We start from the raw sequence: 25,024 nt of genomic DNA on the forward strand, positions 1-25,024 counted from the left end.
TTCGGGTTTTTTAGCCTTTTATAATAATTTATCGGAATTATTTACCCCCCGGACCGTTATTTATATATATATCGTTTTATTATATTTCGAATCGGTTAATAATTTATACGTTTTTAAAATATTTTAAAAATTTTTATATAAAATTATTATAATTTATTTATTTAATTAATATTATACGGTTATAATTTTTCCTTTTACGGTTTTTTACGGATAAAATTTTTTTTATTTTTTATTCGTTTTTTTTATTTTTTTTTTTTTCGTCCGCCGTTATTATTAGCCCCGGCCTAATATTGGTACGTAATTAAAAAAAAAACGGGTCGGTAATTACGTATTCGATTAATTTTACGTAAAAAATCGGGTAAATATTTTCCGGTACGTTTAACGTAATTATTAATAATATAAATACCGCGGTTATTATATATTTTTTATAAACGTAATCGAATTTACGGTACGGGCGGTTATTATAAATATTACGGAAATTAAAATATATTTCGTCGTTTATTTTAAATATTTTTACTGGGCGCCGAAACGAATTCGCCCCAATTTTTTATCGTTATTATATATATTATAATAATTTGGATAATATCCGTATTTTGGCGTAAATATTTAATAAAATAAATTGCGCGTTTTTTTAAATTTATAAAAAAAACGGGCGACGGGGATTACCGAAACGGGGTAATTTTAATATTAAACCCTAATAATAATTTATTCGGGTTAATACCCGTAATTACGGAATTTTTATTATTAAAAACTAATTAGGTTACGTTTAAATATTTGGGCCAATTTTTTTGGTCGAACGTTACGTAAATTCGTAAATAATATTGCATTTTTTGGTTCGTTCGTTTTATACCGTTATTAATTTCGGGATAATATATTATAAAAAACAATTATTGGATTTTTGTTTATTTATATAATTTCGTCCAAAATCCGCCCATTTAATTTAACCTTTTATTTAAAATAATTTGGTCGGAAAAATCCCGAAATTATTATTATACCGTTTTAAATTTAATTACGCAGTTTTTTATTTTTATTAAATATATTATTTTTAATTGTACGTATTTAAATAATTTATCGGTTATAATTATTAAATACCGGGGAACGGTTTCGTTATATTCGGGTAAATTCGTTATAAAATTTATAAAAATTTGTTTTTAATATTTGTTCGACGTTAATAAAGGTTATAATAATTTTTATTAAAAACGTCGGAAAAATTTCGATTTTCGGTATATATTATAATTACGGACGAATTATTTTACGTATTTTTTTATTTCGTTCCAATGGTAATTTTTTATTAAAACGGCGAAAATATTATTCCGGTTTATATAATTTACAATGGGGGATTTATAAACTTTTTGGAAAATAACGGTAATTAAAAATTTCCAATTTAATAATTATAAATATTCCCGGTATAAAAATATATCCAACGCGTTAAGCGCGTAATTTATAATTTACGTTTTCGTTTCGGTTTTTAAAAAAAAACGTCGCGCGTCGTTATTAACCGTTTTTAAACGTACGTAATATATATAATTTTCCCGCAGCGTTTTTTGCTTAAAAACGGCCAAATACGGTTATAAAAACGAAATAATAAATAATATATTAATTTAAATCCGGGGGTTGGTTTAATTCGGTATTAATATTATTACCGGGTAAAAAAGGCGTAATATAATAATTAATTTTAATTTGTAATATTTATCTTATTTTTTTTTGGTAAACGCGTCGGAAATTATCGTTAATTATCCAAAACGGAAACGGAGGTAATAATAAAATTTGGCAAATATTTTTATTTACCGTATTTATTTTTCGGATATTTTTTTTAATTTGGAAAAATATTTTAATATTTTATAATCCGTTAAAATTAAAAACGGTTGGCGGATATTTTGTAATTCCGCGTTCCAGGTTTTTAAATATATTATTACCGTTAAAAATTTTTTATCGTAAATCGCATAATTTTTTTATATTAGGGATAATTTCGCCGAATGGAAAATTATTAATTTTTATAACCTATCCGCCTTTTTTTAAAATAAATAACCGTTTAAAACCGAACCGAAATAATTCGTTTTAATTTTAATTTTTATTACGTCGTTCCATTAGGCAAAAATTAAAATTTAAAAAAAAGCCTTTTTTAATTTTTCGAATACGTTATTAATTTTTGGGATTTAACGGAAAAATATCCCCTTTTTTATTAATAATAATAATAATTCGGTTAAAACGGAATAATTTTAAATAAAATTTCGGTAAAAATTGGCGAATTTTAGAAATTTTTGCAAATTTTTTAACCGGATAAATGTTTTTTATTTCCGTATCGTTCGGATTTTTTCCGGGTTCGTTTGGGTTTTTTTTTTTTTTAATAATAAATTCCAAATATTTTATTTTTTTTACCGCGAATACGTTTTTTTTTTAAATTTAAATTTAATCCGGCGTCGTTTAATTTTTAAAAAGTTAAACGGATTTTCCGTTAATCATTATTTTTAAAATTTAACGAATAAATTAATATATTGTTCAAATACGCCAATATAAAATTGCCCAAAATAATTTTTAATACCCCATTAACGTAATGTTGGAAAATTGCGGGTATTCCAATTAGGTTAAAAAAATATACCAGCTATTTAAAAAACCCGAACCGTATTTAAAACGCCGTTAAATATTCGTCGTTTTTTATTATTTTTATTTTGTAAAAAACGGCGCGTATATTTATTTTTATAAATTATTTGGTTTTTATTAAAAAACGGATTATTCTTTTAATTAACGGTAACGGGTAACGGTCCTATATTATAATATTATTAAATATTCGGTAATCGACGTAAAAACGCTATTTTCCCGATATTTTGCGGATTATTAATATTGGTACCACCGCCGAAAAAAAATTTGTTCGAATTTAACCTTTATTTATTATATTTACTAATTATTTCCGTAATTTTAATAATTGGTTTTTGAATATATAATATAATTATTTTTAAAATAATACCGGAATACGTTTTTAATCGTTTTTGCGTAATTGGATATAATAATTAAATTACCCTTTATATAAAGGAAATCCGGACGTTTTAATTTAATCAAATAAATTTTCGAAACCGGCCAATTTTTTAAATAATTCGGTCGGTCCGGAATTACCCGTAATAATAATATTTATTTTTAAAATTTGGGCCATTTTACGTAAAAAAATTATTATAAATTTTATTTATCCGGGGGTGTTTTATTTTATTTTTTTATAAACCGTTAAAAATATATTACCGATAATTACGGTAAGTTTACCCTAAATCCGTCGCGCCAATAATTCGCGAATTAATATTTTTTTTATTACCCCGATACGGAATTTATTATAATTGGTTTCGAAAAAAAATTTTTTATATATTATTTAAAAAAAACCCAATATTACGTTCCAAATTAAACCCGGAATAATATAAAATAATATCGGCGTTATTTACCCATTTACGTTTATTTCGTATTTCGTAATTTCCCGTATTATTAGGGACGCGTAACCCAATACGGTATCCAATTAACGCGGGGTAAATAACGGAAATTTATTAACCCGTAACCAAATCGCGTATTTTTCGTTTATCGCCGCGTAATATTTGTAATTTAAATTTATTTATATATTAACAAATTATAAATTTTTTAAAAAAACGGGGATAAAAAAAAATAAATTATTTATAATTTGGTAAATTCTTTTTTCGCCGCCGTCGGTTATTATTTTTACCGTTTTTACAATTTTTATTTTTTTTATATTACCCGGTTTAAATTTTTAATTAAATTTCGTATTAAAAATTATTCGTTTTTTTATTAAAAATCGTTAAATAATATCGCGGTAATTATCGTATTTGGACGTAATACCGTTAGAAATTTATAATTTATTATTTGGTAAATAACGTTTTCGTAACGAAAATACGTTTTTAATTCGCGCCGCCGTTGGTATTTTTTTTATAAAATCCAAAAAACGCGTTATTTTATTTTATCCCCTATTATCGTTAAAACCGAAAAACGTCCGTACCGGCGTTTATTTTTAAATAAATTATATTTAATTATTTTTAAAACGTTAACGCCCGTTATTGGAATATTTCCGTCGTTTGTAAATTTCGGAATTATAATTATTTAAATACGGTATTAACCATACCGTTTTTCCAAATCGAAAATTTCCAAATTTTGGGCCATTCAACGATAAATTATTACCGTGTTAAAATATAAATTATTTGCAATATTCCGTTTTACGTATATTTTTTTAATTCGGGCCAAAACCTTAAAACGTAAAAAATTTATCCGTATTTCGTTCGACCAAAAAAACCCGCCCGCCGTTATTAAAATCTTTTCGAAAATCGTAATAAATTGGGCAAAAAATTGGCCTAATTTTATTTTTAATAATTCGAATTCGGCGAAAATTTGGGTATATTTATAAAAATTATTATATATACGTTTTAAATATTTTAAAAAATCGACGTAATTATAAATTTTATTTTTACCGCCGACCTTATAATAAAAACGGACGATTTTTTGGACGGTAAATTTTAAATTTGCCCAAAAATATTCGTATTAATTTCGGTAATTACCGATAAAATCCGCGTTTCGTTATAATTTATATTTTATAACGTAATATTAAATTATAAATAATGTTAATAAACCGTCGTACGATAAAAAATTCCAAAAAGGTTTTCGTCGAAACGGTAACGCGGTTTGGAAAATTTTGGCCGCGGTTAACGTTATTAAAACGTTTAACTAAAAAAATTAAATTTTTTTTTATAATTTGTTAATTATCCGTTATATTTTTTAAAAGGCAATTCCCGTTATTAGGGCGGTATTTTTAATTGTTAATAATAAATTTATAAATAATCGAAAAAAAGAAACGAATTTTAATAAATATAAAGGGGTAAATTAACGGTTTTGTAATTATTAAATTTTCAAATGAAATTATTATTAAAATTAAAGGATAAAAATATAAAACCGTTGTTTATTCGTATTAGGAGGGTGTTTATATAAGGGAAGGTTACGTATATTCCCGTCGTTTTAACACGTTATATAATACGTATATTTAGCACGAATCCGTTATAATTCGATACGTTTTTCCAAAATATTCCAACCAAAACCCCAATATTATTTATATTTATAATATTATTATTTTCGCATTTTCGAAATTACCGTCCGTTTTATATATTATTATAAACTGTAAATTTATTATATTAAACCCCGAACGCCTTTTCCAAAATTATAAACCCCCTAATTTCGACGGATTAACGCGTTACGTTAATATTGGCCATTTTAATTTACGGATATTTCCCGCAAAAAAACAATTATTTATTACGCGTATTTATAATATATTTTATATATAACGGGATTTTAAAACGTATTATAAATACGTTATCCGGGTTTGGAATATATTTATTATATAAAATTATTAAACGGCAAACGTAATAATTTATTATTATTGCCTAAATATATAATAAATAATAATTATTTATATACCCAATACCAAAAATAATAATAATAATATATATATATAAATTAATTTAAAAAATATTGCCCGTAACCCAATTTTATTTTTCGTATATAATAATTTTAATTTTTTAAAAAAGGTGGAAAATTTCGATTATAAAAGGTATAACCAAATATAAAATTTAAAAAATATATTCAATTTTAATAATACGTTATTATATTTTTCCACCAAAAATGGTTATAAACGTTTAATATTTTATAATATTTGGATATTTATTATAAAAACGCCAAATATTATATTTTGGGCCAAATGTACGGTTTTTTATTCCCTAGTAGCTTTTTTTTACCCGATATAATTTTATAATACCTTATATTCGTACAAATTATATTAATATTTTATTTTATTCAAATTTCCGCCATTATAAAAAACGAAGGAAATTATATAAACGTTATTTAAAAATATAAAATTTTGTTTAAATATTTTTTAAATTTAAAAACCATCCATTTCGATTATTTATCCGTCCTAATTTTCGTTTATAGGGATTAAAAAACAATATTATATATCCGCATTATATAAAAAGTTAATATTAAATCGTCCCAATTTTTCGATAAAAAATAATGGATATTACCCGTACCAGGGTTTTTTTATATTAAATTTAATTTTATTAATTATTTTAAATATACGTATATATTTATTATATTTATAAATATAACGGAATTAAAAAAAACAGCAAATTTTAAAAAAGTAAAAAAAGTTTTACCACGTTTTACGGTTTTTACAAAATATTTTCCGTTTCCGTATTTTATATATTATTATTACCGCCCTAATCCAAAATAAATTATTAAAAAAGGATTATATATGGAAAAACGCCTTAAAATAAGCGTTTACCCATATATTATTTAATATATACGCCTTTATAACAAACCGCGTTTACGATAATATATTTACCGGTTATATTAACGGTTTAATAAAAGTAAAATTATAAAATTTAAAACCCAAAATTAACCTCGTTTTCCGCACGTAACGCTATTATTTGTAAATAATCGCCCTTTTATAAATAATATTTAACGCGTTCCAAAAAAAAGAAATTACGGCATATTAAAAACCATAATACCGTAATTAATCCTATTTTTTTACGGATGCAAAATTAAAAATTATGGACCGAAATTATTATATTTAATTTGGTTATTACGACTAAAAATTACAAATTAACCGTTGCGAATAACGATTTTAAAATCAGCTTTTATAAAATATATTACGGCCGAAAATGGATATAAACCAACAAATTTAATAATTAAATATATTAATAGGGGTTTTATTTTAAATATTAAAAAAAACCGCAATTTAACGTATAATTTGCGAAAAATTTTTATAATTTGCGCAATTTTAAGGCCAATCGCGAATACGTTGCGTAAAATTTTAAAAAATATTTCCCATATTCGTATTAATAATAAATATTATATAATATTAACTAATAATAATATTATATATTATACGTATTTATTATTCCAAAATAGGTGGGAAAACGAAAAAAATAAGGTAATACCCAATTTTAATTTTCACGTCCCCGACCTATTATATTTGGATATAAATAAATTAATAAACGATAAATTGGCGGCGTTTAACCAAAACATTATACGTTCCGACAACGTATTAAACCAAATAAATATTAAAAAAATAAGAAAATATTTGGAAAAAAAAAATAATAAACCAAATAGGTTAAATATAAATAAAATAATAAATATTAAAGGAAAATTAATTTACGGAATATACGCAAAATCCAATAAAAAAAAATATAGGTATTTTAAAAATAAATAACACAATATAAAAAACAAATAAATTAAAAATAAACAAATTACCATTTAAAATAAAACGTAAATAAAGGCCCGTAAATTACCTTCCCCGCAAATAACAAAATAAAATAAAGTCCCGGAATATATATTTATATAATAATTTTAACCACAATAATTAAAATATTTATAACCCTTTTTAAATCCCCTAAAAAAACGACGAACCGTCCTTCCACCAATTTTATCCCGTTTATTAAATTTTTCTATTATAAATCCAAAAATAAAATTAAATAAAAAAAACCCTATTTATAATTTTCGTTACAATAATATATATATATAAACCTTATTTTTCCACCAATAAACCCTAATACCAAATTATAAAAAAAAATAAAAAAAAATTAAAAAAAAAGAACTTTTAACAACGGCCAATTTTTTTTTAAAAGTGGAATTTTTAAAACCACGTTTTTTTTTACAGGTGGGGGTCCGGGTAAACGAGCCAAGCGTTTTTTCGCCCTCCTTTTTACCCTCGACCAAAACGGGTATATAAGATTTTTTAAATAAATCGAAATTAATTTTGTTATAATTATTATTAAATTTGACCGACGAAAAAGGTGGAATAATAACGGCCAAAAGGTCGTATTCGCCATTACTTTTTTTAAAAAACGCGTTGGTTTTCCGGCGTTTAATTATCCAGGCACCAAAATCCCTTATAAACGCCCCAATTACCCGTATATTTTCGGCAATTTCGTAATATCCGTTATTATTTTTAATTTATTTTATTAATTTAACCACAAATTTTTAATTTATAATAGTAAAATTAAAATAAGGTAAATATATACGATTAATATAATTATTAATCGTATTACGGCCATTATTTTAATTTTAATATTTGTAATTAATATAAATTGGACCAAATAATAAAATAAATACCGAAATTTTTTCGACTAAATTTTGCTCGTTAAACGGGGTAAAAATGTTAAAAATTAATATAAAAATAAAACGGAAATAAAATTCGTTTATACGGCGCGTTTTATCGGAATAAAAATTGTTAAAACGTTATAAAGGTTCCATTATTTAAATAAAATAATTAAATAACCAAAATAATATAACCGTTATTATTTTATACGCCAAAAATTATTTTATAATAAAAAAAACGATAATTTTCGGTAAACGTATATACGTAATATGTTCCAATAATATTTAATATATATTAATAAAATCCGTAAAAAAAAGGTTCGGAAAATTAATTTTTCGGAATATCCGGTTTTTTATTTAATCGAAAAGAATACCCCGCATTTCGAAAGTTTTCCAAATAATAAATTTAAATTAATTTAAATAAATTAACCGACTATAAATTTACAATTAAAAATTAACGTTTTATATTAAAAAAATAATAATACCGGTATAATAATTATAATGTAAATTAAAACCGGCGTTCGAAATATTAATATTTAAAACGCAAACGTTAAAAATGGAATTCGATTCGGTAAAATTGGTAATTATTTTATTACGTTTGGTTTAAAATAATTTAAAACGAATAATAATTACGTTAAAATTAACCTTCTTTAAAATAATAGCGATTAAATTAAAAAAATTAATAATAAAATTTAAAATTATACTAATCGTTATATAAAAAACCAAAATTGGAATTTATGATAATTATTATAAATAAATAAAAAATAAAAAAATAATTATAATTATTATTATAATAAAGGTAATTTACGATTAAATTTATAAATTCGGCGTTGTAACCAAAACGTGTTAACCCTTTTTTTTCCTTTATGTAAATTTTTACCACGCGGGTAATAAAAGGAAATTCGTTTAATATAAAATAAATTATTTCGGCCCTATTAAAAAAAGGCAACGTTCGGAAATTTATATAAATTTTCGAATAAATCCAATTAAAAAAACCGTCGCCGTTATATTAAATTAAAACGTTAACGGTAATTAATTCGAAACGGGTTTTTTTTTTACAGGTTTTTTTTAAAATTTTGTCGGACGTTACGGTATTTGGTTTTAAATTCCATATTTTTTAACGCCAAAATTTTACCTAATTCGGCCAAATCCGCATTCCTAATATCGTTTTCGGCGTGGATTATAAACTAAAAAAAATAATTTATCGTTAAAAATTATAATAATCGGATTAACTTTATATTTAAAAAAAACGAAAATTTTTATTTTAAATTCGCGCCATTTCCGTTTACGTTATTTCCAAATAAAACGGTATTAATATCGTTTGTATAACATTTGGACCATGAGATTAACAGACCCTAGCCCTAACCCCTGACCAACGACCCATTAGGGTGATACTTTTATCGACGTCGCGTCAAATTTAAAACTTTGTTTATTTCCTTTCCTCTCTTTAAAATAAAATCTTCGTCGATAAACGCTAATAAACTAATTTCCGTACTATACTTACCCTGGCCGTAATATAATTTTATTTTTTAAAAGATCGCTGGTCTAACGATTAATAAATAAGGCGCAATAACCTATTTTTACGCCGCTAATAAGCGATAAAAATAAATCTGTACCCGATAAACCGATCCGATTTATACCCAGGCTAAAAAACCATCCACCTGCGAGTAAGAAATTACAAAAATTAATTAAAAACCAGACGGAACAAATAAACCGCCCTATCGATAACCCGACCCGATTAAAAAACGAAATAAATTTTTATTTAAACATTAATTTTAATATCGAAAACGAAATCGAAATTGCATTTTCCTCGCGGTCCCCGGAATTTAACGTAAACGTACAAAAAATTAACCCCAAAATAATGGGCGACGCAAACGATTTAACCAGCGAAATTGTTAGGCTAAAAACGGAAATATTTAAGTTAAAAAACGCGTTGAAAAACGATACACCCAATTCCAAACCTTACCGAAAATTAAAACCCCGAAAACCATTAATGGAAAATATATTCGGCGAAACGAGTTTTAAAGTAAAAAGGATGGCCGTTTGGCCAATTTTTACCAAATTCCAAAAAATAAGCGGTATAAACCCTATTTACAATAATAAAACAAAAATTAAAGCCAATTTACCCCCAAAATTCGCAGAAAATAAAACGTAATTTGATAATTGGCTAATAAAAATGGCCGATAAATTCGACGAAAATATCGCTATTTTTAGGACCGAAAAAAGTCGGATACGTTACCTAATAAATTTATTCGAAAATAAAACCGAAAAAATTATAATTATTCGTTACGTTTTAATTATACGTCCTTTTTTATTAATAACCGAAATAATCCAAATTTTAAAATCCATATACCACAATTCCAACCAATTTATAACTGCCAAAATTTTTTTTAAAAAATACGAATTTAAATTAAATAAAAGTTAAAATATTTACGAATTTATTACCACGCTTAATTTATTAACCTAATAAATAAAGGTTCGAAAAAAAAATTGGAAGTAAATTTTGTAAGAATATATACCCGCCGACCTGGATTACCGGTTATTATACGATAATAAAAATATCGATATAAATTACGAAATATTTTACCAATACGTTACCAAAGCCGTTTATAATAACCAATTGGTATAAAAAAGGCGTAAAAACCGAAAAAACACCGATAAAACCAGCACGAAAAACGAAATCCGTAACAGGTAAAAAATAATTTCGATAAAATTCCGTTCGCGTTACAAATCCAAAAATTATTAAAGGGATAAAACGGAACCAATTACGATGGTTAAAACCGGTCGTTCGCTAATTTATAAAAAAAAAACGTATTGGGATGCTAATATTTGTCTTATATACGGAAGGGGTAATTATAATTCCAAAGATTATTCCGAAAAAAAAAAATAAAGGATGTTAAAATAATAAAACAAAAATAATAAACGGGTATTTTAAATTTAAAAACTACAAACGAATCGGGAAAAAAATAAAACCGCCGCAAACCTTTTCGGTAGTCCAAATATTTACGATAATTCGGATTAATAATAACCCAAAATTTAAATTTTTTATCGTTCGAATTTAAATATAGGTTAATGGCGTAAAATTATTAATTAAAATTTTTTAAAATACCGGAATAAATTTTTTTTTAATTAGCCCAATAATCGTTAAATAAGCCGTAAAACGGTTAAAAGCCCGGCTTTAAAGGTTAAAAATCCCGTTATTTTTATCGGATTACCGCAAATAGGACGTAAAACGTATTACGTATAAATTAAAAACGATTTTGGAAATTAATACACGCCGGTTTAATAACCAAATATTTTACGTAACGGAAAATGGATATAATATATTTATTGGGTAAAATTGGTTAATTGAACAGGATATTTAGATTTACCCGAAAACGTAAACGTTTGTATAATTTAAAAAAATACCGTCGTTGGCAAAATTTTCGCCGGTTATTAAATTTTCGAATATATTATTGGATAAACCCGATCCGGTTGTATAAACTAATATAAAACGGCGCGACCGAACATTCGAACAAAAAATTAAAAAGGTGCAAATATTCCAACGACCGTGGCGCTAAATAATTTTTTTAAAACCCAAACCGACCCCGGTCGCTTTAAGTAAGGACCGAAACGTTGTAAATATAGCCGCTTTTTAATATAAATTAAATACCAACCCCCGATAAAAACGATAAAAATTGTGCCTATCACCTACGTAGCCTATTACGTTAAAAATTGGATCCGAAAAATCCGTTATTAATTTATTCGCCGTCGGCCGTTGATATTAATGGAAAATTAATAAAGGAAAATTAATCCCGTTTCCGGAAAATAAAAACCCCGATTATATCGAATTAGTCCAAAATAAATTACCATTCCAATTCGCTTATTTAAGAGGATTTGTTTCGAAAATAACTTTTACCAATTTGCCTTTATATCGCCCAGAGCATAATATAATTTTAAAATTAAATAAATCGGAAATAAAATCGTTTTTAACGTATAAAATATTTGTAGAATTTTTTAGTCTCAGGGCTCATCCCTGAATCGGAGCTCCACCAATTGAGCCGCGTGGCCGTGGCTTAATTCGTGGCTTTGCTTGTACCTGTAGGTCCAACCAAAGATCACTCTGGTTCAGGTCTAAGGACAACTTATTTATTTTGGGCTTAAGTGGAGGTAATTTCGCCAATTCGGCGACCGACATTCCGTTATAATTAATTAAATAAAAATCGCAAAAATAAACGGTTTGTACGTTGGATATAGGAATTAACGAAATAATTAACAACGATTTATTTTATATTTTTAATCGTTATATTGGTCGAATTGGGATATGGGTGCCCTTAATTCTCAAATGGAGGTTGGATTTTTAATAAATTTTTGATTTTTTTGATTTTTTCTAATTATATTTTTATTTTTAAATAAAATTTGAAGTCTTTTGCACGTGGGGGGTAATAAATGTCACGGCCAGGCATACATTGGAGAACCTCAGTGTATTAGGCGCTATCGACGAAAATTCTAAACTGAAGAGAAGAGAGAAATTACAATCGACGACGCGCTCAAGAGACGCGCTTAAATCCGGAGGTAGTGGATCCTTGTCCGATCCCTGGCTCGGTGTGGAGCCGAGTCGTGATTCTGAGGGTAGGTCTAGGGGCCTGATCCTCACATTACCCCCCTCTAAGGCCTGATCGACGTAGGCGGTCAGAGTCTTGAGTTTGTCACGTGTGTCTCCTCGGGGCCTTCCTCCGCTCTCGTGTCTTTTTCGCATCGTGCTCGGCAACATTGTCCTCGGGTCCGTCCTCCGCAAAAACATCCTCTGCTGCGCTCCTGATCCACTGTTGCAAATTTACCGGAGGTCCTGCTGCGTCCGGGTACTCCCTGTGAAAGGTATCCAGCAGTACTGGTGAATTTTTCAAGTCGCGGGCCTCATACCATGTCTCATCAGGGTCGAGTCCGACCCACGATACCTGATATTGCAACGTCTTCTTTCGTCCGAATAGACGTGAGGCCAACACTTGCTCCACCTCCCACTCCGGTTCTCCGTTAATTTCGACCGGTGGTTCCGGCTTTTGATACTGCTGAGGTAATGGATCCGTTCCTGCCTTGCGCAGTCGGCTGGCGTGGAACAGCTTACTACCTTTATACCAGGCAGGGGTGTCGAGAATGAAGCTGTGGCCCTTTTCCTCGAGAATCGTCCATGGTCCTGCATTTTGCGAGTCCAACTTGGTCGTAGGAGCTTCGGTGGAAAAACCCTTTTTGCTAACGTAAACCGCATCTCCCACCGTAAAGTCGACCGGTCGCCGCTTCTTATTAGCCTGCCTCTGTTGCTCTATCTGCGCTCCGAGTCCATTGTTGCGGGCCAGTTCCTGGGCTTGCCGGGCTTGGCGGACCATTTCCAGCGCCTTTTGTTGCTGACCGGTCTCCAGGTCTTCTTCGGGTAAAGGTAGAGAGAGCGGGTCTCTAGGGCGAGCTCCTGTTTCTGCTTCGATCGGTGCCATGCCGATAGAGGCGTGAACGGACGAGTTGTGGCCGAAGTCGAAAGCGGGAATATGCCGTCGCCAGTTCGTTTGGTATTTGTCTACATAAAAGCGCATTTTCTGATCCAATTCAGCGTTGGTAATTTCGACGCTGCCCTGACTTTGAGGGTGGCGGGCGCTTCCATGTTTATGCTTTGTTCCTGTCAACTCGTTTAAAGTGTTTAGGAACTCGGATATAAACGGTCCGGCGTTGTCGGAAAGCCATAAGTCGGGGACGCCTTTCCAACGGTACACAGTCTGATAATACCGCATGGCCAAGGTTTCCGCGGTGTCTGTCTTTTTTCCCGGTAGGGTGGCCAAAAGTTTGGTCAGTCGGCAGATGAAGACCCAGACGTAATCGTAGCCTTCTTTATCCTTGGGCATAGTTTTGCCGTCCACCACCACGTGCTGCCAACACCGTCTAGGGATCTCCAGTGGGTGCAGCAGCCCAGGCGTCTTGTCATGTCGTACCTTGTTGCGCTGACATTCGCGACAATTTTTGATGTAGCGTTTGACGTCTCGATTTCGGTCGGGCCACCAGTAATCTCTTTTCAGGCGGCTCAGGGTTTTGTTCTGGCCTCCATGGCCGAAGATCTTGGGCTCATGAGCTTCGCGGATGAGAGCCGTTCTTAAGAAAATCTTGCCATCCTGGGTAGTCTCGGGTACCGTTAACAGATTATCATGGCGACCTAGGTTCTGTTTTAGGTTCTCTTCCAGGATAAGGGCCACCAGGTCAACTCCTTGCGGTGCGGAGGGTTCCAAGCTGCTAATGGTTGGAAGAGGTTCGCCGGGTCGGGAGTCGATCTTTTCTGGAGGAATTAGTGCAATGGTGCGGTCTAACACAGCTCGGGCTTTAACCGTAGGGTTGTCGATGGTTTTGCGCGAAAGGGCATCGGCTGCCACATTATCCTTGCCGGGACGGTATTTAAAGGTGAGGTCGAAGTTGGCCAGGTAGTCAGCCCATCGTATCTGGCGAGCGGACAAAAGTTTCTTGGTCGACCAATAAATTAGGGCCTGGTGATCGGTGAAAACACAGAACTTGGTACCCAACAGGGCTGGTTCGAAGTCCTTTAGCGTATTAATCACAGCCAATAGCTCCTGGTCCTGGATCGGATAGTTTTGTTCAGCAGGGGACATGGTTTTGGACGAATAGCCGATTGGCTTCCAGCTGCCATCGTCCTGTTGCTGCCACACGACACCGGCGGTGGCCCTGCCACTGGCGTCGGTGTCCATCCTAACAGGCATACCGGGTTTGAAGAAACTCATCACGGGGGCGGTGATCACCAGCTGTTTCAGCGCTTCAAAGGCAGATTTCTGCTCGGGGCCTCTTTCGAACGGGACTCCCTTTTTCAATAATCGGGTCAGAGGTTCTGCTTGTTCGCTGGCGTGATGGCAGAACGTCCGAACGAAATTGCATAAGCCTAGGAAGGATCGTACTGCGGAAACGGAGGTGACATCGTCCCATTGCCAGCTGGTGATGGCTTCGACCTTTTTGGGGTCGATGCGGATACCTTTACCGATCTCTAGAAGTAAACCCAGGTACTCGATTTCGAAAACGCCGAAACTTGACTTTTTGATATCGCCTTGGAGTCCGGCTTTGTGCAACCTGTAAATAACCTCCTCGGTTTGCTCAAAGTGGACTTGCTCCGATTTATCCTCGGTATAAATTAACACGTCGTCTGCGTAGGCGCTCGCGAAAGCGTCCAGCAGTTCATTAAGCTGAGCGTTGATAAAAGCTTGGAACCAGGCGGGTCCGACCTTCAGTCCAAAGGGTAGGACCTTCCACTGAAATGTGCCTTGTCGCGTTTTGAACGCCGTTAAATACCGTGACTTCGGATCCATTAGCAATCTGTTAAAAGCTCGAATAATGTCGATCTTGGTCATCCTCCGGGCTTTTCCACATTTGCTCAACGTCCCGGCCACGTCGGGGGCAAGTACTTGTCGTCCTTTGATGAATTTGTTTACCCATCTGTAATCCACACAAAAACGTTGCTCCTTCGATTGCGGTTTAGGAACGAACAAAGTTGAAGCTGCGGTCTCCTCCATGGTCCGTTCAATGAAATCGATCCTCAGAAGTTCGTCGATGGTTTCTTTTTCCAACTCCATCATCGCGAAAGGGGTCGAATAACGGGCTGGCCTCCCCTCCAAAGGTTTCTCGAGTTCCAAAACCACGTCGAAACCGGGTCGGCTAGGCGGGAGAATCGTCGACGCCTTTTTGGAAAAGAAGCCCTCAAGGTGGGCAAGTGCTTTGGGCAACTTGGCTCGTACTTGCGCGATGTGCTCCGGGTCTTCCTCTGCAGGGAATGGAATGGGATGTCCATCGTGAGTCTTGTTCCATTGCAGGGCTGATACCGCATTGAGGCTGGTTGTAGGCGTATCGTTTACTGGTACCAGCGGTATAGGCTCCGTGGGTAACGGGGATCGCTTCCATCGATCTTGACGTGGGTCGTTAAGAAGGGCACAAATATTTGCTGGCAGGGCTTTGTTGGAAACGGTCTTTGGGATAGTCGGAAAGGCGCTAATTTCTGCGATCTGAGCCTGGTTTCCGTGTTGGCGTTTAGGGCCTTGAAGTATCTTGCGGACCTGGATGCGACGGTCTTCTTGTTCCATCTTGCGGTCCCGGCGGACTGCGTCAGCTTGGGCCTCGAGGTCCAGAGGCGGATTTGAACGTTGTACAACGATTGCGGGTGAGTATTGGGCCATGGCGGGCAGGTCGTTGGGCCAAACGAAGCTGCGGGTAGCTGGGAATAAGCCTACTCGATGCTTCGTCCACCATTCTTGTCCGATAAACACATCGTGTGCCGTCTCGAGGAGGATAAATTTCTGCCGTGGGAATTGTCGTCCGTCGATTTGCAAAGTGAGCCGAAGGTATTCGGTGGCTCTTGCGGTAACCTTCCCGTTAAAATCTCCAAAGTCCAAAGGTTTGGGGAGCTTTTTGATAGGTAGCTCTAAACGTTGGGCGACCTTTTTCGCGAGGCTCGGTCGAATGGATAAGTACACATCTGCTCCGGTGTCACAGAGAGCTTGGGCGTTGAGACCACGACCTTTGTCTTGCAATTGAATGGGAGCAAGGAAGGTGTTTAATTTGGGTGATCTATCGATTTTGGCTATCTGAGGCATGCAGACTGCCGAGGAGACTTCCGGCAGCCTTAGCAGTTTTCCGAATCCGACGAAGATGAGCTGTGGCCGGATCGTTCACCAGCTTCTCGATCGCCTTCGTGTTGAAGGGCGAGAACGGCGGCGATGTGAGCGGCCTTTTCGGGGCAATTGCGTGCCAGGTGCCCGGCTTCTTTGCAAAGGAAGCATCTACCCTCAGTGACCAATTTGGCGTTTTCTCTGCTGGGCGACTTCGGGGCGTCAATGGTCTGTGTGCGGGTTTGGTTCTTGGCTTCCTGGCTGTGCCGGCGATTCTCGTGTCGACGCTGTTTGCGTTCGGCGCTGGCTGAACGCTCACGGCGCTCTTCCCTCTTTTTGCGGTTCTCGCGGAGCTCCTCCCAAGCGCGTTGTTGGGCCAGCGCCGAGTTCGCAACTTCTCCGGCAAAGGTCTCGTACGAGATATTTGGGTCTTTGGATAGGCTGAGAAGCTGGGGGTTCAGGTTGGCAGGAATGTGCTCATAGAGAACCAACTTGCGTTCCGTTTTGGCAATGTTGGCTTTATCGGCTAGGCTGTTAACCTTGCCAATAAACTGGTGGATGTCTGTTGACTTGTCCGACAGACTAAACTTCAGGTGACGAAGCTCCTCACGGGCTTTGGAGGCTTGATTGTCATCGTGGTAAACAGCGGCTAGGGTCGCGACCATTTCGGCCGCGCTGCTGAAAGGCATAATGGTGGATTCATAGCGGCCTTGGATAAGGTCGTTGGCAAGCCCTTCAGTGAGGGAATTGATCACCGCCATGCGGCTTCTTTCTGTTTTATAAGTTTCGTCGTCCTCTACAAATTTATCTGCGATTTTGGTGATCCATTTATCAAAACGATCCTTATCACCATCAAACATGCCGGGGTCGATGCCGGCTTTACGTGCCGTCCTGTCGTAGGCAGGGTTTTTAGCATTTTGGTTACTTCCGTAAGGCTCAAATGCTGTCCGGGCAGCGATACCATGGGGCTTAAACTCAGCCCCTCCAAAGGCGCTGTTCAAAGGCGTAATACCGCGGGTTTGACGGGTGGCATTGTTACTCCGGGTGGCAAGCTGGTCTTTAAGTTGGGCAATGGTGGCCAAAAGATCTTGCAGCTGTGATTGAGTGATGGTAGCCTGGCCGGTTGTGCTTTCGCTTTCGTCTGCCATTTCGCTTCTCATTTGGGCGGCAGGCGAGGGCGCTCTGCTTGGAGATTTCGGAATTTCGTTCCTGCCGTCTGACGTTTTGGCAGAAGGTTGGTGGGGAGGGCTTCGCGCCTCTCCTGGGTGCTCAGAAACTGACTCGTACTCGTACGATCCGTCAACTTCGATGCTGTCGACTGGCTGATCTTGCTCTGTGTCGGATTGGGGCTCAACGGGCTCTTCAGGCTCTGTGTTGGCGCTGGTAGGAGCGGGCTCTACTGGCTCTGGGCTCACTGGGGCAAATGTAATCTCTCCGTTTTGATCCGAACCTTCGGTGTTGGGAGTAGCAGTGCCTGAAGCCAAATTATCTGGCTTTGCTGAGTTTGCGTTTGTCACGCGTTGGGATTGGCGAATCGGTGGGCCGTAATTCTTACGCGGCGACATTGATTTCGCGAATGGTGTCTTCTGTGGCCTAGTTTACCGTCGTGCACAGCCGACGTGGTGAACGATTGAATGAAGGGATTGAACGATATATTTTAATTGCTTCACCAGCAAATCATAGTGAGTTTAGAATTATGTCACGGCCAGGCATACATTGGAGAACCTCAGTGTATTAGGCGCTATCGACGAAAATTCTAAACTGAAGAGAAGAGAGAAATTACAATCGACGACGCGCTCAAGAGACGCGCTTAAATCCGGAGGTAGTGGATCCTTGTCCGATCCCTGGCTCGGTGTGGAGCCGAGTCGTGATTCTGAGGGTAGGTCTAGGGGCCTGATCCTCACAATAAATACGTATATATTATATATATATAAGTTTTTATTAATATATTACGTAATATAAGGTGTTAAATATTCGAATAGGTTAAATATAAAATATTTTTAATAAATTTTGCAATCGAAATGGGTTTATATTTTTACCAATTTTTACGATATTAAAACCAAAATTTTAACGATTAAATAACCGGTATAGATAAACGTCCACGTTAAAAAAAAATTTAAATATCATTAAATTTGCGTATTTTATATTTAAATTTAATAAAATTTGCATATTTTTAAACTTTATTTTATATTTATTTTAAATTAAATAAAAAAATAAACGTTATTCTATTATTATATATAATTAATAATAAAGTTTATTATATCGGAATTTTTAATTATAAAACCTTTTATTAATAAATATATTAATTATTAAATATTTATATAAAATATTAAATTTAACGTATATTTATATAAATAAAAAATTAACGAACGATTATTTCGATAAAAAATTTACACGTAGATATTAATATAATTATATTTATTACTATTTTAAAATAAAAAACTTATATATATTATTATTTATATATAAATTTTTAAATAGGGCGTTAAAAATATTAATATTATTATTTATTTTTATTTTAATTTGTATATAAGATCTATTAATATAAGGTTTTTACCATTAAAAAGCCCTAATTTCAAATATTATAACGATATTCTTACCATATTTTTATCATTTTTATTTAATTAAATATTCGTAAATAAAAAATACACAGTTAAAAAACTATATTGCCGTTGCGTATACAGTGCATGCACAGTGCGTGTACTGTGCGATAACCTCCACTTGCGGCGATAATCGGCAACATGTCCTCAAACTAAAACGGGCGCGATCTTTTTGGCCAATTTAATTGGCCGAAAAGACGTGTGGCTAAAAGGTACATGGAGCGCCCGGTCCACCCTGCAACGCAGGGGGGTCTAGTCTGAGCACTGAAACTAAGAATTTTTACCGTTTAAAAAAAAAATAATCGACGAGTTATTATGTATTGGATTTATCGAATTTTATATATAAGCCGACCCGGCGTTTATTTTGTTCGTATTTAAACTATATTTTAAAAAACGCCGTTTTTATACCGATTACCGATAAATTAACCAATTTTTAAAAAATTAATTCGTACCAATTTCGGATATTAACGGAATTATTTTTAATTGTCGCAACGTAAAAAAGTTTACGAAAATTAACATTATTCGAACGTTTAACCGGTTACGTATAATTATTAATTTAAAATATTTTATTATTTTTTATACCCGATAAGGCATTTTTTAATAGAAAATACTTTTTTTTAAACTAAAAATCGGCCCAATTTAATGGCAATTATTTATTAACGTTTAACTAAATAAACTTTTGGATTTATTTGCCAATATATACGCCGATAATATTTTGGTTTATTCCGACGGAAATAAAAAAAAATATTGGAATTAAATAAAAAAGGTTATTTACCGATTAAACCGAATCGATTTCCAGGAAAATATTAAAAAATTTTAATTTAACGTTATTATAATCGATTATTTTGGTATCGTTATAAACGTAAATTTGGGTATTTATATTAATCCAAACAAATTATAAGCAATTAACGATTGGAAATTTGAAAACCTTACGTCCAAAATAACCGTACGTTCCTTTTTGGAATTATATAATTATATTCGAATATTTTACTATTATACCAATAACGTCGTTAAACCGTTAAACCGACTATTAAAAAAAACGCCAAATTTATTATAAAATTAAAATAAAGGCGAATATTTGAAAAAATAAAATATTTAGCCTATAATATACCGGTTATGGTATTTTTTACCCCAGGCCGACCGACCAAAATAAAAATCGACGTTTTACGTAACGCGATCGGCGGAATAATTTGGTAATAATAACCGGGTGGAAAATGGAAATTTATGGGATATTTTTTAAAAATAATAACCCCAATAAAACGCGTATACCCAATCCAAAACCGAAAATTGTTAATAATAATTTAAACGCTAAAATATTACGAATTAAAATTATTAGGGATAAATTTTTTCGTAATTACAAATTACCAAATTTTAATTTATTATTTTATAAAACGATTTTTTTCGATTCGATAAATACATTGGGCGAATTTCCTAATTAATTTTAATATTAAATTTTAATACCGCCGCGGTAAAAATAATATAACCGCCGATATTTTATTCCGTAAAACGGTAAATTTTTTAATAATTAAAACTTGGGAAAAAAAAAACGAATAATAATTTTAATCCTATTTAAAAAAATTAAATTTACGGTGGCCGCCGTTAATATTACCGACCCAAACGTTTATATAGTAAACGGCGTAAATTTGGTAAATTTAATACGATAAAAAAACGAAAAGCAAAAATTAAATTAATATTAAGGAAAATTGGTCGTCCTGGAAACGATTTTAAACGGATAAATTTTTTTAAAAACCGTTTTAATCCGTAAAATTTACGAGCCCAAAATATTCGTTTACGTAGGATAAAATAAAACGATATAAATAATTAAAAGATAATATTTTTGGGAGGGTATAAGTTAAATTATTTGGAAATATATTAAAAATTGTCACGATTGCGAACGAAATAAAGGCAAATACGACCAAATCCCGGGTTTATTATATCCGTTACCGATACCGAATTACGTTTAAAAATATATAGCAGTCGACGGAAAAGATATACCCAAAAATAAATTCGGATATAATTACGTATGGGTATTCGTTTGCAAGTTTAATCGCCTAATAACCATTATTTTAAAATAAAAAACCGATATAATAAAAATCTTGACTTTCCGATATTATCGATATTTATACCGTTTTTAGAATTATTTTTCGTTTGGATTAGCGATAACGCCGGGCCGTTTATTTCCGAGTTTATGGCGACGATAAATAAATTTACGGGTATTAAATACCAATACGGTAGCGTTTTGTACTTTTAAATATAAGATGCCGTAAAAATAACCAACCAGGAATTGGATTAAAAATTGCGGTTTTATATCGATAAATATTAAATTAATTAAAACGTATATTTGCCTATTTTGGATTTTATTTATAACCCCGCGTGGTATTCCAATTTTGGTATATGCCCGTTAAAAGTAATGTTCGGGACCGAATTTCGAAACCCGTTATTTACCGATTTACTAACCACGACCGTTAATTCAAATTAAAAACGAAAAATTTTGCAAATCGTCCGTTAAATTAAAAAAATCCGAAAATTGGTTCGCCAAAACGCGTTAAAAACGTAAACGAGGTAGGAAAAATAAATTAATAAAAAACGACGATTAATAGATTTTGGGGTTAACGATTATATTTTCGTTAAAAAAAAGGGTTTCCGACGACCGTATCGACGATTAAATTGGATTTACAATGGACCGGATTATAATAGATTTTAAAAAAACGAAAATATAATTATATTTTAAACGTATTTAAATTATTTAAAGGAAAAAATTTATTTTACGTAAACCGTTTTCGTAAAGCCGTAATGAACCCATTATTTTAATAAAAAAAAAGCCGCCTCCGTTAAAAAAGATTAACAGAAAACCAAAGTTTATAGTCGATAAAGTTTTAACGTTCCGATTATTTGGCCGGAATAAAATATTGCAATACCAGGTCGTATAATAAGGATATGATCCAAACGATATATGGTACCCGGCTGAAAATTTTAAAAATTTAGCGATAATTTTTAACGATTTTTACAAAAAGTATAAAAATACCGCAAAACCGCCGAAACAATTAGTAATTTGGATAAAAACCATTGCCGAAAATAAGTTGGATAAACCGAATTAGGAAAATAATATGCTAAAATATGGAAAATTAAACGGTAAAAGGAAAAAACGACGATATGGTTAATTTAACAAAAATTTCGTATAATCACCTGCGTCGATATACGAAATTTGGAAAAGGGTAATATAATATTTGGATTATAAAATTAATAAACCCTAATTCTAACCCCTAACCAACGATTTATTAGGGTGATATTTTTATCGACGTCGCGTTAAATTTAGAATTTTATTTATTTCCTTTCCTTTCCTTAAAGTAAAATTTTCGTCGATAGGCGCCAATAAACTAATTTCCGTATTATATTTACCTTGGCCGTGACAGTTTACATTTTCGCCTATAAAAAAAATGGAAATATTTTTTAAAATAATTTCCGTATTTATTATTATATTTTTAAATTGGTGGCTAAATTGCAATTTTTTCGTAATAATATAATAAAAAGGGATTTTTTCGCGGGAATAAATAATAATACCGTTTGGTAACGTTAATTTAATATTTATACCGCGACGGATAATAAAAATACCGGTATGGTAAATAATAAACGTTAATTTAACGTCGAACGTCGTTATAAATATAATAAATTTTAAAATACGAGGGTAAAAAAATTATTATTTCCAACCTATCGATTCGAATTTTATTAACGAAATTTTAATATTAAAATTAATATATAATATAACGAAATAATTATTACCGTTTTAAATATACGTCGTTAAAAATATATTTTTTTAAAATAAATTTTTAAAACGGACGAAAAGGATTTAAATTTTATTTTATATTAACGCACCGGGTTTAATAACGTCCCTAATTTTATTAATAATTGGAATTACGGTGGCCAAATTTTAATTTATATAAAATACGAAACGAAATACGTAATATATTATAAATTTCCGGTAACGAAAATATTGGGCCTCGTTTCCAATTATCCGTTAAAATAAGGTTTTAAAAAAAATATATATAATTAAACGTCGGATTTATTTAATATTTTCGCCAATAAAAAAATCGTTTTTACGGCCGTTTTTACGTTAACGGAACCTAATAAAATTATTAAATTTAAATAAAATATTATTAAAAAATAAAATTATAATAATTATTACGAAAAAAAAATTTATTGGAAATTATTATCTACGTTAAAATCGTCGTTAATTTTTTTAATATTGGCGGCGCCTAATTAAAAAATAATATTAATAATTTTATTTATATATTATAAATTAAATATTTTATTTATTTTATAAATTTTATCCAATTATTTGGTTTTGCGGATAAAAAAAATCGAATAAAATATAATAATTACGGTACCGGCGGATTTAAAATCGGATTTATTAGTAGCAAATTTCGTTAATATTTTATAAAATTGTAATTGGGTTAAAATATTAACCGCCCGCGCCGGGTCGGTAATATACGCCTCCGCCAAACCGTAATAATATTTAACGTCGAGGGCAAAGAAATTCGTTACGGCCTTTTTAAAGGTTTATAAAACGAAATTAACGGAAATGATAATTAAAGTAAAAAAATAACCGTTAAAATTTTAAATGGTTTTATCGTGTAAACAACGAAAATACCATATATAAATAACCGTAAAATAAATGGTCGTTTTATTTATGCCTATTTTATTTACAAATAACCAATTTTTAAAAATAAATTATTCGAATTTAAAAAAGGTATAAACGTTTATAAATAAATAAAATTAACTCCCTAAAATTAAAAATTATAATAATAATTATAAAAAGAAAGAATTAAAAAAGGCAATAATTGTAATTATAATTATAATTTTTGTAAATAATATATAAGAAATTTATTAACGAATTAATAAAAAAACCAATAACGACCGGAAGGGATATTGGAAAAATCCCAATTCGACCAAAAATATTTACCCTTAATTTTTGGATAATCGAGGCTTATTTTACCATTAACGTTTAATTTATTAATAAAAAAATCGTTTTTAAAAAATCGCAAATTTTAAACGGTAGTTTAAATCGCGTCCGAATTAAATATCCGACCAAACCAGGGGTAATTTTTGGTTAAAATGGAAAATTGGGTATAATAAACCAATTATATTTTAAAACTTTTTACACGGGTTTTTTCCAAAAGTTTTTCGTTACCGCGGTTAATTTCGGCCAGGCGATCGGCAATAATTAATTGGGTTTGTATAAAATTAAAAAAATCGGTTTATTGGTTATTATTAAAAAATTTAAAATAAAATTTAATAATATTAATTTTGGGTTTAATAACGATAAAACGATAAAAATAACCTTTATAATACAAATTATTAATAATATTTTCAAATATTAGTAAATTTAACGGGTGTATTTAAACCTGGTCCGTACATTTTTTCTTTTTCTTTTTACCGTCCGACCTCGGTGGGTTCGAAACGGGACCAAATATCCACAATTAATATTATTATTATTTTATTATAATAAATATAATTTAAAATTAACAAATTTATAACGTTAATAATTTAATTTATTCGCGAATAAATATTTAAACGATATTGAAATTTTATTAAATGGAAATTATTTAAAATAATAACGTTATCGGCGATTATTAAACAATTAACCGCGGTAAATAGGGTGGATAATTGCTCGATATT

At 31.7% G+C, this 25,024-nt stretch overlaps 1 protein-coding gene across 1 annotated transcript; it reads right to left on the reverse strand.

Annotated features, from left to right (window-relative positions):
- Positions 1-12,815: 12,815 nt before the first annotated feature.
- PgNI_07120 (uncharacterized protein) lies at positions 12,816-16,733 on the reverse strand (the record flags this gene model as incomplete). The annotated part of the gene is made up of 1 exon (XM_031127137.1): positions 12,816-16,733. One exon carries the CDS (start codon positions 16,731-16,733, stop codon positions 12,816-12,818), a length of 3,918 nt encoding a protein of 1,305 aa, XP_030980495.1.
- Between the last annotated feature and the right edge of the window lie 8,291 nt (positions 16,734-25,024).

The sequence above is a fragment of the Pyricularia grisea genome (assembly GCF_004355905.1).
Source record: "Pyricularia grisea strain NI907 chromosome Unknown Pyricularia_grisea_NI907_Scaffold_4, whole genome shotgun sequence".
Taxonomy (NCBI): Eukaryota; Fungi; Ascomycota; class Sordariomycetes; order Magnaporthales; family Pyriculariaceae; genus Pyricularia; species Pyricularia grisea.